The sequence below is a fragment of the Dendrobium catenatum genome, unplaced genomic scaffold (assembly GCF_001605985.2).
Source record: "Dendrobium catenatum unplaced genomic scaffold, ASM160598v2 fragScaff_scaffold_1297, whole genome shotgun sequence".
Lineage (NCBI taxonomy): Eukaryota > Viridiplantae > Streptophyta > Magnoliopsida > Asparagales > Orchidaceae > Dendrobium > Dendrobium catenatum.
The window spans coordinates 902,387-918,011 of record NW_021319759.1 but is presented as its reverse complement, the minus strand read 5'-3'; the positions used below and the strand labels follow the sequence as shown (position 1 = coordinate 918,011).

General features: G+C 35.3%; 2 protein-coding genes across 2 annotated transcripts; both read right to left on the bottom strand.

Moving 5' to 3' along the window:
* Positions 1-3,424: 3,424 nt before the first annotated feature.
* Positions 3,425-4,366, bottom strand: LOC110108917. The gene has a single exon (XM_020839772.2). The coding sequence runs from the start codon at positions 4,265-4,267 to the stop codon at positions 3,647-3,649; it is 621 nt and encodes a 206-aa protein (XP_020695431.1). The 5' UTR covers positions 4,268-4,366; the 3' UTR covers positions 3,425-3,646.
* A 2,409-nt stretch (positions 4,367-6,775) lies between these two features.
* Positions 6,776-13,573, bottom strand: LOC110108900. Its single transcript, XM_020839754.2, has 4 exons — positions 13,465-13,573; positions 12,919-13,338; positions 7,526-7,742; positions 6,776-7,420 (listed from the first exon to the last, which is right to left on the bottom strand). Exons 2-4 carry the CDS (start codon positions 13,288-13,290, stop codon positions 7,020-7,022), a joined length of 990 nt encoding a protein of 329 aa, XP_020695413.1. The 5' UTR covers positions 13,291-13,338; positions 13,465-13,573; the 3' UTR covers positions 6,776-7,019.
* Positions 13,574-15,625: the final 2,052 nt, after the last annotated feature.

The window sequence follows — 15,625 nt, the reverse complement described above, 5'->3', positions numbered from 1 at the left end:
CATTTTTATGTTAATGAAAAATATGTATAAAAGAGAAAGATGAGTGAAATAAATGAAAAGGAAACAGATTGAGAGACATTGAACTTCACAGAATGATGTAGGAAAGAGATTAATTTGTTATGATGATAACTAAAATAAAGACCCTAGTGATAACAATATAGATGCTTTCTGAGTTGTTGTTAATTATGTTAGCTTTTTTTTAGAATTAAATGTGGATGAGTAGAGAACTTAAAAAGAATGAACTTCTACGTAATTCCTATATTTCATGTTATTTTGCTCTTGTAATATTGGATTTCAATTCTATTTCACGTAATTTATAACTTATCACTTTACGTCTTCTGCAATTTTTAAATTCATATGTATGTCTATTTGTCACTTCATAGTTCAATAGAAAGTTAATATGTCATTATTTAACATATTATTTAAGTATTATACAAAAAATCACTTTTAATATTTATTTTCACTTTACACAATTTTTGAATTTTGAGACTTATGCCTCAAAACACCATAAGACTTACGCCTTGCCTCACAAGTGAAAAACGCCTCAATACCCAACTGCACAATTTTAAACCTTGGAAGTAATGTTAGCTTCTTCATCCTCACCTCCTTACTCCATTGACTGAATTGAGACAAAAACTTGATAAACATCATGGTTACTATACAAATTCTTTTCTTTTGATGGACAAATTAAATACAATTTTATATAATTCTTCCTTTGTCAGATGGTAAGAATGTGATTATACTTCATTGATCGTACATGGTCCTCTTTGTTGGTAGGAGAAAGGAGAGCAATGACTCAGTTGTCTCAACCTTAGATTAGGGGTGTCAATTCGGGTCAGCGGGTCGGGTTCGGGTCAAACCCGGAACTGTTTGGGTCAACCCGAACCCGACCCGTTTTTAAAAACGGGTCAGGTTTCCGGACCCGACCCCGACCCGATTCGGGTCCGGGTCAACCTGACCCGACACGAATGACCCGAAGTTGACATAAAATTTCTAATTTTCGGGTTAAAATCAGGTCAATATTCGATTTTCGGGTTAAAATCAGGTAAAAACGGGTCAATCTCGGGTTTTCGGGTCAAATATGAGTTTTCGTGTCAATTTCGGGTTGCTGGGTCAACCCGAATCCGACCCGATTTTTAAAACGGGTTGATTTGTTCAACTCGAATCCGACCCGTTTCGGGTTCGGGTCAACTCGAACCTGGATTTTTTCGGATCGGGTTCGGATCGGGTTCGGGTTGTGTCAAAAATTGACACCCCTACCTTAGATGGCCTAATATTTATCCAAAGAATTATCATACGAAGTTCCTTCAACTATGAGTTGTGAAAAGCCATCCCTAACTTATAGTGAATTAATTCCTTCAACTATGACTCTTGATTATTCATAACCAGTGTGCTATGGCAGGCAGCCTTATCCTGCTTGCTGTATGTCTTTCATTAGGCTAAGTTTTGGCTTATTAATCTAATGCACATGAAATTCAACTAATATCTATTATGATATTTGTGGTTCATGTACGTTAATGCGTGGAAGATGATTTCAAATAAGCTGAAGAAGGATCTTGCAATCCAAGAATATTTCTGCAGTAGTTTATTTGGCCAGTTTATGCCAGCGAGGTTTCATTTGGGACGGCTTTTTTACTGCTTCTTAAAGTAAATTTTTAGTACAAAAATTATTATTTTTAACTACAAATTGTTTTAAGAATCAGAAAGAAAACTGTCCCAAACGAAACTTAAGGCTTTGTTTGGGACGACTTTCTTCATGGTTCTTAAAGCAACTTTCTAGTATAAATATTTTAATTTTTGTATTAAAAAATTATTTTAAGAAACATGAATAAAACCGTCCCAAATGAATCCTAAGTCTTTCAAAACTTTTTATTCTATTGTGAAGTTTACTTATATATGATCCCTTGAAGGTTATTATGATTTCTTTTTCCCATGCTTGTATAAAACACAACTTTTGGTAAGTAGGATTTATTATATCTACTTATATTATGATGTTGGCCTACTCATGTCTTCATTTGGATTCATCCTTGTTCAATAATAGCTGCTAATAATTCAGTTCCTGCCAAGTACATAATTAAAGCAAGAGCCTGACTGTTCTTTCAGCTGCTGTATATAAATATAGAGAAAATTATGAAAATAATTTCTTGATTTTTTATGAAAGATCAAAATAATCTTCAATTATATTAAAGAATTATTTCGATCCCTCGACTTCTTAAAGGTGGGTTAATTTGATTTCTCTAATTTAAGGGATCAAAATGATTCTTTAAAAATATAAATAAATCTTTATTCTATATATTAAAGACATTTTGAGTTGTAGAGAACTCATAGATTTAAACAATCATAGAGATCAGATTAATAATTATTTTAAGTGATTCGAATTTATTTTTTATTTTTGTGTTCTATATTGCAAAATCTAAGCTCAATATGTAAATTTGGTCAAACTAAAAATCAACTAGATTAGAATTTCAATTAAGAGGGCTAAGTAGAGCCAATATTAGTTTGTTTAGATAATAAAAAAAATAGAGCACTTCATAATTTAAATTTAGAAATTTGTGAGCCGTGCAATTTCCTGGAAACAGCAGATGGTTTTACTTTTAGGTTTCAGTCACCTAACACATTAAAAACATGCTAATTAAATAAAGAAATTGGTAAAGTTATCTCATCAACATCTGCCTCAATTATTGAAAAAAAAAAATCATTCATTCTTAATTCTTATATATTGGATTAAATTTCATAATTTCACTCTATAGTTTGGAAAAATATATATGTTAAGATATTTTTTGCATGATAGAATATTTTGTGGTGGTTAAGGAGAGTATTTTTAGTAGGATTATTTTTTAATATAAAAATATTTGTAAATTTTTTAAAATTTAATTTTGAAATTTTCTAATTTGGAAACCATAGTGCTCTGTGAAATACTTGTCAGCTAAAATTTGGGTGAAGCAGGAATTTTTAATGATATTTCAATTTTCTAATATATTTGTTATCAAGATTTTTCAAATCAAGATTAATTATATAATTTATGTAAAAATTGCTATTATGACTTTTATAGATGTGTTGCTCTTATTTAACATAAATAACTTTAAATTTTATTATTTTGCCTTAAAATATTTATGAATGAAATTTTAAATATTTTATAATAAAAGTAACAATTTATGGTTATAAATATTCTCAAATTAGTTATTGTTGCGTCCAGGAGTATTCGCGGCGGTGAAATCGGAGTTCATATGCTCCCGAAATTAATTTTTGAAGTTTGCAGATTGATTTTGCTTTGAGATTCGTGCTCAATCAAGATTATTTTGTGATGACGTATCAGTTATTAATATATTTATTTTAATAATTTTTTATGAAAGGTAAAATGTGATTTAAAGGTTTTAATATTCCGTGTTATATTAAAATTATAATAAAATCATGAAAAAATATATATCAAAACATTCTTAATTTCCTATAAAATTTTTATTTCCGAAGTTACTTTCTAAAAAAAGCAATACAGCGTCAAGGCGTCAATCACTTCATCTTCCTCAAAATGAGCTGCAGAGAAGATCTGAAACCTCAAATCTCAGTGAAACAACAAAAATCAAAGAAACAGAAGATAAATATCATAAAAATTCCAACTTTAAGCTAACGGTGAAAGATTTTTGACAAATCAGTTAACCGCAGCCACCAGCTGCGGCGAGTCCCCAAGGCTCCTCTGGCTCGGCATGGCGAGCATGGCTGTATAATCCAAGAAATCATTCAACGCTGCGACAGACTCAACCAGCGCCCTGAGATCATCGGCGCGGTCAAATCCGGGGGACCCTCGCCGCCGCACGGCGTAAAGGTAGAAGGTAAGGCATCCCTTTCTGAACTTGAATCGCGCCATCTCGCAGCCAGCGAGCTCTCGGAGAAAGCGGCGGTTGACGTCGCCGAGGGGGATGACCGGAGTCCAGGAGCGTTCGACGGCTGAGCAGAGGGATTCGGAATCGAAGATAAAGAGGAGAGCTTTGGAGCGGCGAGTGCCGAGGCCAAGTGTAAGGGTATGGTAAGCTTCGTGGGCGAGGATGGTGAAGGTTGTTGGGAGATAAGCGATGGTGGAAGGGAAGGAGGAGGAAGGGGAAGGGTAGTTGAGGAGTTTGAGGAGTTCCGGCGTGGTGGCGCGGCGGACGGTGAAGGATTTGGTGATGAATTGGCCGCCAAAGCGGAGGCCTTTGACGGCGGAGCTCAGTTTAAAGGTGGCGTCTTTTTTTCTCGGCGTTTTGTTTTCTTGACGCTTTGGTTTTTCTTCCATGGAGGAAGAAGGAAGGTGGTGGGGGGTTTGGTTTGGAAAGGCTAAGGGCGAAATTGTATTATGAGTTTTGCTAATTTTCAAGGTCGAAGACGAATGGATAAATTAGCTTAGGTAGAATTTTTATGAAAGCGCATGAGGAATAAAAAAATTAATAAATTATTACTAAATATATTTTTATTAAAAATATTAAATTTGTTATAATATTATGTTAATTATTTTATAAGTACTATACAAAAATGTTAAATTTTTTATTTTTTTCAAATATAACAAATGTTTTAGAGCTTTATGAGATTTTTCTCTGTCACTTACCCTTAGCGCAATAACCCCCCATCCTAAGTTCAAATGCCCCCTCATACGGCACGACTCTTTCATGAGAGAAAATAACTGTGGGTCATGCACCTGTGGGGCTGGTTGCTGGTAGACTCGCCGAGGGAATACTTACGCTGCCAAGTGCTTCTTTCGGAAGGTGGCAGCGGGTAGACACAACCGTTCCAAAAAAAAAACTCTTAGTGCAATTAGGGAGATGTTTTTTCATTAGGTTTTATGGAAATACATTTATTTTGGCTGAATTGGATAACCGAATAATTCACATAGAATTTTTTTTTTTATTGCAACAAATATAATCAAACTTGTTGAATTTAATCAAATTAGTATTTCTCATAATATGAAAAAAAAAATATTTCTCAAATTTAGCCTCAAAATCAATATATTTTTAGATAAAAGTAGTCTTTTAAAAAATATTTGCAAGTTGATCTTAATCTTTTTCTTTCGATCTTTATAGTTTAAGTATTATATTCTTTTTATTTTAAATGATGGCTTTTAGTCCCAACTTAGGGCTGGGCTTTTTCACTAATCCTTGTGGATTGGGCCAAAAGTAGATCTCCACATCTTCTTATTGGATCAAATAACAGTGCTTCGATCTTGAGAACTAAGATGTTCTAAGGACTGCATCAGATTAAAATAATAAGAATTATTATGAGTGATATATCCTCAAAAAATCATTTTGATCAGGCACGAATCTCGAGGCAAAATCAAGCTGGAAACTTAGAAAATTAAAACCGGGATCACCTGAACTCCGATTGCAAAAAATTTATAGTCAAAATGAGCGTCTCGGGAATACAAACCCAACGACACAAAATTCGACTCAATCCGAGCCCAAAGAGTCCAAATCAAGAACCCGAAACGCTGTTAGAAAGTTTGAACCACAATTTGAGTTACCAAACGGTTTCCAAACATAAAGTGCTTATATTCGAATCGAACGGCTCGACGAGAAGAATCCAACGAGCCCAAGATCGCTGAATTCCAACATCATTAAGATCTTCAAATGTCAGACGAAAGGTCCACGATCAAAGTATTCAATATCGGCCGTCCATCCAACCACTCCCCATTTACCTCTGATCTCTCACATATTTACGGACAATGTCATTCCATAAATCTATAAATAGACCACTCATTTCTCTTGAGAGGGGATCCAAGCAAGAAGAAGAAGAAGAAAAGAAGAAGGATAAGAGAAAGAGAAGAAAATTAGGAGGGAAGAAACTCCTCCTCGACTACCGCCATCGGAATTCTGCCCAATTTTCGAACGACGTCGGAATTCTGCTCGACTTCCGAATGACGACGAAATTCTGCCCAACTTCCGAAGGACGCCAGAATTCTGTCAGACTTCCGAAGGACGCCGGAATTCTGCCCGACTTCCAAAGCACGCCAGAATTCTGCTCAATCTCCATGTGATACCGGAAGTCCTTTATATTTTATTTGTAAATACCCTTTTCATTATTTTTAAAAGTTTAATATTGAAGTTTATATATAATATTAATACATTGACAATAACTTTTAAAATTTTAATAAATAAAACTCAGACATATAAAAGAAATTAGAAGTTAACTAATTCTGATTATTTAATTTTGTAGAATTTCATGAAAGAAATTATCATAAAAAAAAAAACTTGATCAAATGCGGAGTAGTTTTTCAAAAGCAGCCTTATAATTCCATAAATGACACGATTTGGATATGTGAATGTCATTGATTCAATGATTTGAAAATTTCTTTTATTTGTTGAAGAAGGACCAAAACACATAATTCAAAGAGAAGTCTGACAAGCAAATGCATGTGATGCAAACCAATACACTATTTAAGGGTAACTTTTTTAAGGAAAAAGTTGCCATATATAAAACTAATTTTTCATTAAATTTAATGTTTTTTTATAATCATCATGATATTTTGATTTATTTTTTGTTTTTTTAGTTATTTTAATTTATATATCACCATAATATTTATTTTCTTACTAAATCAAATCAATCAGATTTTTTCACAATTAGTTGAATTAGAATGTAAAAGTTATATAAAAATAATAATTATTATTAAAAATTTCTCAAAATAACAAATTATAATACTCTTAACACCTTAAAATTTTTATATTTCTAATAACTACATTTTGCATAAAATTGCAATCATCCAATCATCTATGAACCACAAATCAGACAAATATTTATATGACGACAACATTTCTAGAAGAAGGAAATAGATTCTTTCTCCTTCCCAATTTTGACAAATATTTTCTAATAGATTTTGTGTAAATGAAACAGATGGTAGATGAGAAAAAAAAAATTGCAAAACTGCTTGCTGCCTTCACAAAATGGCAGCTTATTGAACCTGCAACTGCTTAAATCTGAAAGAGAATGAATGAAAGAAAACAATACTAAAAACCGCGTAAGATTCTACAATTCCTCAATTCATAAGCCTGATCTTGGCTTCAATCGAAATAAAGAGATGACTTGATTCTATTAAGGTGTCCAATGCACTGCCTATGATCGTATGAATCGAAGAGAAGGTTGCTCTTTCCATCCAGGTAGTAACAATTCCTTACATATTCGGATTGCCACTTGGCCTGCAAATATGCAAGTGACCTCCATGGAGGCAAAGGCATGGAGTTCTGTTTAAGAGAGAATTCTGCAGCATCAACCATGATTTGTAATATACGTTTAAGCTTAGTGATGCAGCCAATATAAATGAAAGGCAAAGAGTTCAAGATTGCATCATAAGATGGAACAGCTCGAGCTATTTCAAAGTGGTTTCGGAAATCGATGTCGATGATTAACCGTTCAGAACTTTCGGTTTTGCCACTAGGAATTACGTCAATGTATTCATGATCACCTGAGATTAGTAAACGAGAAGTGAAGATGGATTTAATGCTCAATTGTTGTTGGAATAAACAAAGTATGCAAAATGAATTTAATTGGTACTGCATATATGATATACCTCCAGGGACTTTGCCAAAGCCTTGCCATTTGCAAGTGCAGACTGCAGCATTATAGCCAGAACGGTGAAGAAGTTTGACCAGTGCTTGCTTGATGCACCTACCATTGCAGTGGCCGGTGCTGGAGCAAAGAAGGTCAGTATCATAGATCGAGAACAACAGAGCTTGAACAGATGATGATAGTGTAATCTCAAACTGATCAACAGATTTTTTAAGGCACTGCAAAAGATACAGAACAGTAGATTAATAAAATATATGAAGAAATATATTAGTACAATAAAATTCTGTCCAGTTTCATTCGCATACCAAAGTAAATAAATTTATCTGGTATTTTTCATCTAAAGATTGATTAAAAAAACTGCCAAAAACTTCTGTATGAGAGAAGTAGGTGAAACCTAATCCAACAACTAGGAGCAAAAATAACAAAGAAAGAAGAGAAGACAATTTTATTTAGGTTCACTAAATTGATTATGATTTGATTATAAAGAATTATGATGAGGACATCAGAAGATCCATGATCTACGGCCACGATCTACTTTTGATTATTATTGTATTTGATATATTTTATTTTATGTTTTATGAGTCTTATGTATTTTTTTCCATTTATGTCCTTGCTTAAGGGCCTCGTCATGTGTTTGCCAGAAGGGCAATTGTGTCTTTTTATTTTTCTTCATGTATTTGGCTATTTAAGCCTTCTCCCTCCTCTTGGAGAGGGGATGATGAATTATTGATAATGAAATTTTATGTTCTTGTGATCTCTTAGTGAGTTCATGTTGATCTCTTAGTGAGTTTATGAGAGGAGCCCGAGGAGGGTGATTTGCAATACCCGTCAATCTTGGTGGATTCCAAGGTAATTATATTTCTAAGAGCACATCATTAGTTCTTCACAAGATAAAAAATTAGAGTCAACAACTTAAAATCGTCAATCATATAAAGTTTTATAGCAATCTAGTAACAGTTGGTAGTCAATCATTTAAAGTTAACAGAAGAGTTCAATTTCCCACCAGCAAATACACTTGAAATATTTCCCATAATAAAAAAATCAGAAGGTTAGGATCATAACTTAAAATGATATTCTTCTGAATAAGACTGATTAAATGTCAAATTTAATCATTATTAAGTAAATAGACATATATAATCCAACAAAACCTATGGTCACTCTATATTAAGCATTGGAAGTCTAGCTTACATTACAATCTAGTTGTAGGACTTTCAGGGCTAACAAAATGTCAAAACCTAATGCCATATAAAATTCGAGATCAAAATTTAGAAAGCCAAATCTGAAATGTAATTGAAAAAAACTGACCATCCATGGAAGGCCAGACATTCCCTAATGATGCGGAGCATATTAGTTAAATCAAGACTTAGGAATAGCTTATTTAATTTAGTACCTTTTTCTAGAGAGTTCTAGGCATTTCTATTATATTGTTATAAATAGTTGCTATAGGTAGAAGAAGAGCATGAATTAGTATTTTTGGAATTTCAAACAGTTTTCACTGTTTTTGGTCTCCAAGAGCTGTTTAGCTCTTCTTCTTCTCCATCATGCATCTTTGGTGATTCTCCCCACATCAGATGCTATCAGAGCGAGGTATGACCCTTGACGTCGATCAGGGCCCTGGGCTGCTGCTACATCAACCCTTGAGGTCGATCGGGGTTTTGGATGCTTGGGGAAGGCCATGTATGAAGCTAGGCTGTCGCCGACGTTCGAAGCCTCCACCAGCCGGCAACCATACCGGCGAATCTACACATCCCGCTGGAAACCATACCAGCGATTCCATCGGCTGACAATCATACCAGCGAATCGCTCTCCGATGGCAACCATACCATCGGAGCTCCACACACGATTTCCCCGTCCGCGACCTTGGCCGCGTCCCTCACGATCGGCCGCATCGTCGATCTGAATCTATGACATTGCTTGTCCAGTTCACGCGAACGGCCAGGCCCGCCGTCCACTCCACTCGCGACAGCAGGCATCCGCCCATTCCCGCGCCCATCCACACCCACGCAATCCTTCCCGCTCGCGCTCGCTTCCACTCCAGCACACGATTTCCCCATCAGATCCACCCGCACAGCCTCGCAACCAGATCCTCGTCGTCTTCGTCCCCAACGACCATATCCATCCCGTCGGACATCTTCTCGCGCTCCAATTCCCACCGCATTCCCGCTCACGTCCCCGCCCCGCTCAGCTCCCGCGATGCCACGCCCGACCCTGCACTCGAAGCCACGGAGAACCCCTTTTATGAAATTAGCGAGAAGTACCCTGCTTCTCCGAATCATCCTCCTCTATTCTCTAGTCCGAGCTTCCAGAGTTCAGAAAGCCATCATATCCGCTGCAGCAGTATCACCAACGTCAATGATTTTGCAGACAATAATAAAAATCCTGCTAACCCAGAATCCACTGGCCCCTTTCCTCTTTCCCATATCCCATTCTGACCGTCTTCGCCATGTGTTCCCTTCACTTGATTCCCTTCACTCGGTTCCACTACCCTGCCGGTATTGTCCAGATCACCCTCTCATTTGAAGACAAACCCTATGTGGAATACAGCATCAGCAACTCATCATCAACCAGGTATTTGCTCGAATGGTGCTGTCTCAAATTCATCCCAAACCCATTCCCGCGTCTGTCCGGACTGCACTGTCGATCCTGCTTCCACGTGCACCACCAGGAGGTTCCTTTTGTTCTCTTCGATTCTGTGGAATCCATTGAGAAAACCTCATCAGCAATCAAGATCCTGAAGCAGGTGGGAGCTTATGCGGATGCGGAGAAAGCCATGGGTTCGTTTGGGATCCGTCCTGGGAAGGGAAGATGCGCAACCGGCGTTACATCTCTCGGAAGGGCACTTTGATCGTGTATGAAACTGATGGATCCAATATCATGAAGGCTTTTAGAAATCTCCCAAGGGTTGATGTTGTTCATGTTGGTGCTGGAACTTCAGGCCAAAGTTCAGTTACTGTAGATGTTAAATTAATGGAGGCAGATTCATGCTATGGAGGTTTTTGGGGAGATGGATGCCAATGGTATTCCTCCGAGTTTAGTCACGTACGGTTCTTTGATCTCAGCCTATGCTAAAGATGGAATTTTGGAAGAAGCAATGGAGCTAAGGTGCAAATGGAAGCAAAGTGGATAGAGCCTGATGTTGTTACTTACACTCCTCTGATATTAGGTTTTGAGAAGGACGGCAAGGATGAGCTTACCATAAGAATTCTTGAGGAGATGGAGAGACACAAAGCCGAGACAAAGTGCAAATTGTAGAAAACAAAACTATACAAACCCAAGCTCAGGAGTTCCACCGCCAGCTTAACTACCACTAGGACTGATAGTCCCAAATTCTTCAAACAAGAGGAGAATGATGCCGAGCATATTAGTTAAATCAAGACTTAGGAATAGCTTATCTAATTTAGTACCTTTTTCTAGAGAGTTCTAGGCATTTCTATTATATTGTTATAAATAGTTGCTATAGGTAGAAGAAGAGAATGAATTTGTATTTTTGGAATTTCAAACAGTTTTCACTGTTTTTGGTCTCCAAGAGCTGTTTAGCTCTTCTTCTTCTCCATCATGCCTCTTTGGTGATTCTCCCCACATCACCTAACTTTCGAACTTATATAGGTTCACCCGCAGCAATCAAATAACTAGATAGATTTTTCTCTTAGGACAAGAGTACGCTTAAACTTTTTGTTACAAAAGTATCAATCGAATAGCAAATAAGATCAAAAAGTACCCATGAAAGATATCGAGCAATAAATAGATAATTTCAAACTTTAGATGATTCGACTTAACTAAGCCTACATCCACAATAGATGGAAGAGAATCATATCCGTTAACAAATAAGCCGAAATTTTGATGTACAACAAAACAATATTCCCTAACCATTTCAAAAATCTGGGTACACCCTTAACTCAAAAAAGAAAAAAAAAAAAAGCCCAAAAACTCTCAGGACAAACAAAAGAACATAACTTATAAGAGATATCAAAGAAAGTAAATTAAACAAATACTAAAACATTGTACGCTTCAGAAATTTCACAAAACGTTATCATAATTTTATCGAGATTATTTGAAAAAACTACTTGTGATTTGCTTCTCTTTCTCTCCCTTCTCTCTCTTCTTAATTCTTTGCCAAGTCCTTCACATAAAATTCAATATTGACTCATGCTTTCATGTCTGAAAATTAAGTTTCTATGAATCAGGTTATATATCTAAAAATCTAATGCAAAGGTAAATATTTTATGTAAAATCACTCAAAAATTTTTCGAGCAATTAAATTTCACAATCTTGAACTTTATGATTGTCATATTTTGCAGAAACATCCAATCTGATATCACTTGTTAGGAAAAGAGTACACCTAACATTATGCCATAAAATCATCAATCTAATAGTAAAAGCGAGGAATCGCATTGTAATTGTAAAAAAAAATCAAACATCATTAGAAAGAACAGCAAAATTTAAGTAGTTTGGCATAACATATTCACGGTAGAGGTAATAGTATATGATGCATTAATAAAGATGCACAATCAAGGTGTAAAATTAAAGGACGGTCTCACTCAAAAAAGAAAAAAAAAAAACAAGAAGTACATGTCTCTAAAGACAAATGTGGGAAATTAATTTTAAAAGAGAGAAAAAAAGAATATTAAAAAAAATACTAGAAATCATCTACTTCAGAAATTCCTCAATAGGCATCAGCAATTTATTGAGATAATTCTTCAAACTCCGGAAAATAAACTTGTATTTTTTTTCCTTTTCTTGTTCCTCTCCCCCTTTTTTATCTTCTCAATTTCTTCTCAATTGTTCCACCAATTATGATTTTATGCAAATCAAGCTTCTACACGTCAACTTATATAGCCACTAATCAAATGCAAAGCTATTTATGCAAAATCACCTAATTTGCTTTCAAACTTTCATTTAAGAAAATTGAAATATTACTCATCATGCAATTAATGTATGATATTGAATTAACATCTAAGATTCTCTAGCAATGTAAATTATGAATAAATGGTCTCTAAAATGGATATAAAAACCCAAGTAACCAGTAATTATATCGTTTCATGTTAATACATCAGATTAAAAATGACAAAGAAAGCAATTCGCACACGGGTTATGCAAAGAAAAATCCATCAAACGCCCACCGAACGAACGCTCGCCCAGCCCAAGAAAATAAATCGTCTCCGACATGGATATCAAAATTCAAAACATAAATATCCCATAATTTATATGACTTCACATTAAGGCGTTATATTAACAAATAGCGTTTTTTTTGGCACGCATGTAATGGAAAGCAAAACTCTCGGCACAATCAAAATAATCGATTATCAACTAAGGTATAAAAGAAATTCATCCACTAAAAACGCGGAAAAACCGGAAGGTTAAAGGCTAATTCTATTTGCGGAAATGAAAGCTCACCAGGAGTTTCTCCGCGAAGCGATTAGGATCGGGAATCCCGGAATCACTGTCACTACTGTACCTCAAATCAGCACCGCCACTCCCGTTCTCCAGAAAATCACTCACCATCACCGCTAGATCGTGCTCACTCTCGTGGCTGAAACCCCCAATCTGTCCCACGAACTTGCTCCCCTCCACGCCAGCAAGCCTCATCAAAAGGTTCCCGGAGGCAGCGCAGATCCTACAGTCGCCATCTAATCCTCCTCCCCGAACTCTGCCAACGCTACTCCGATCCAACCTCCGCGTTCCTAGCTTTATCGGGCGGCTATGCGAGAAAGCCAGCAGAGAGCGCGAGTCTCTTACCTGAACGTCGGGCTCCTTTGCTAATAACATGACAGAGCGCCGTAAAACCTTTCGTCGAAGTCAAATTACCCGTCGGACCTGGATTTCCCATGAAAAAACCGACGATGTCATTAAAAAACTACAAATCAGACAAGCTCTGCTCGATTCATAGAAATTGAGATGAAATTTCCAATAAAAAAGTAGCATAGGTATAGGAAAACTCACCCTACGAAAAGAAGCGCCTCGATCCTTCTCTACCAGAAGAAATTGGAGAATCAAAATGCGTGAGACACTCAACCTCTCATTCGAACCAAAATGAAGACAAAGTAGGAAGAAAATGACCTGAAGCATCCAACTTCTTTTATAGACGTTATCAGATATATTAAATTACACTAATACCCTCACGACTCCTTCTATTCTCATTAGTGTCCCTTGTCGGCGATAATATATTTAAAAAATACAATTTTGACGTCACGCAATTAGGGCCGTCCATCACAGATCAAGTGGTCTCAGTCGAAGGATACGTCGCGTCGCGGTCTTAAAGGACGCGGTGATAAGCTGGAATGGGCCGCCTAGTTTCCCTGTTGATCTCGACCGTTCATTTAATACAGAATAATTAAAATCGGAGCGTTCTGATTACGAAGGTTTCTTGAATACATCTAATGAAAACAATGCCTCTTGCCACGTGGCATAATCCAGAAGCTTCCATTGGGGCTGTTAATGTTCAAATCATATAAAGTTTTAAAATATTCCCACAAAAAAGAAATTGATTAAATTAGCAGAATAGTAATTTCACTAATTATAGCCAAAAAATAATTTTACTATTTATCGCTTCGCATTTGTCGTCTGCATGTCGTGTTAGTCGACGCCACGTAAAATATTTATATTAAAAAAATTGGATAATTTTTTTGGAAATATTATAAAAAATTCCGTCAAAATATTTCTTATATTTTTTTTTTCATTTGAAAGGTTATGATAAATGAAACTAAGTAGCAGGCATCAATGTCAGGGGCGGAAACACCTTGTGGTCCCTCAAAAAATTAAAAAAAAAAAATTTGATTATGATTTTTTAGTTAATTTATTTATCTTCATTTATTTTTTAGTCTTTATTACAAGTGTTTTTAAGCAATTGTCCCCCCTAAAAATTTTAAATTACTATAATCTTTAGATAATCACCCCCATCAAATAGTAAAGAGAATTCATCATTGAATTCCAAAAATATCCTTAAACCAAAATTTGGGCGCTGCCCTCTTGGACCCCCGACATATATGTCTTATAAGTTTGTCCCCCCTGAAAATCAAAGTTGATTCCGCCCCTGATCAATGTATTAATTTGAATGAATATGATTATTGACATAATATTTTGAAATTAAATTTGAAGTCAAATTTAAGTCAAATGAAATGCTTTGATGAGATAATAATTTCATGATATTATTTGAAGCATCAATAATCTCTAAATCTTATATTTAAAATGAGCATTTTAATGAGAGAAATTCAAAATAATCCAAATGAGATAATATTATTAAATCCTTAGTTCCTTACAAATAAAGATTTATAAACAAAAGAATCAACAAATTATCCGACAGGTAGATTAAGGTTTTTTGCTATAAAAATCGAAATGTCATTTAAAAAATTTGTGAAAAGATTAGCATTTTTTATATAAAAGGGTTTAAGCTTTAAGTTGGACATCGACTTTTATGTTGGAACTATAGAGAGATTTGCTCGACAATTGTTGCCAATGATCATCCTTGGTGATTGTCATCACCCAAACACCATTGCCCTATCATAGTCAGTCAAATTAACACCTCCCCACTAGCTACAATTGACCGACTACTATCTTTCAACAATTGTCATATAATTGCCGCTACTCATATCTGAAATGGAGGTCCACATTGACATTTATAGAGTGGTCGTGCTTCATAACTTATGAGTTTATACAGCTAACATTTTCAAAGTTTTATTTATTTTTGAACGATGTGAATATCAACTTTAAAAAACATGAGCAAATGATAAGTTGTTAAAAATTTAATCTGATCAAACACAAATCATGATGCAATACTTGAGTTAGAAATTTTATAATTACATGCATTTAGAACCCTTTGAATTTCAATTTGAGCAAACTTTGAGAGAAAATAAACATTTTGATGATTTGAGCTAGATAACGCAAAAATTGTTATGATCGGATCCTAAATGGCCATAAATTAGGCACTCATATTACAATCAAATTTTTTTTATATTGTTTGGCAGACCAAATGATCTCTAAATGTTTTGTGCACTTATAGTCAAAAGCGTGCATCTTTATGATAGAAATCCAACATACCTAAGATGACTTAATTCAAATATTATTAAGACACGTAAATATTTGATAAATAATATTTATTTAAAAT

Bases quoted from the DNA above. Each gene is read 5' to 3' on its own strand.
- LOC110108917 (XM_020839772.2), bottom strand. From the start codon at position 4,267: ATGGAAGAAAAACCAAAGCGTCAAGAAAACAAAACGCCGAGAAAAAAA.
- LOC110108900 (XM_020839754.2), bottom strand. From the start codon at position 13,290: ATGTTATTAGCAAAGGAGCCCGACGTTCAGGTAAGAGACTCGCGCTCT. The intron at 7,743-12,918 runs GTGAGCTTTCAT...TATCTTTTGCAG, and splicing joins GCTTCGCGGAGAAACTCCTG to TGCCTTAAAAAATCTGTTGA. The intron at 7,421-7,525 runs GTATATCATATA...TACTAATCTCAG, and splicing joins CTTTGGCAAAGTCCCTGGAG to GTGATCATGAATACATTGAC.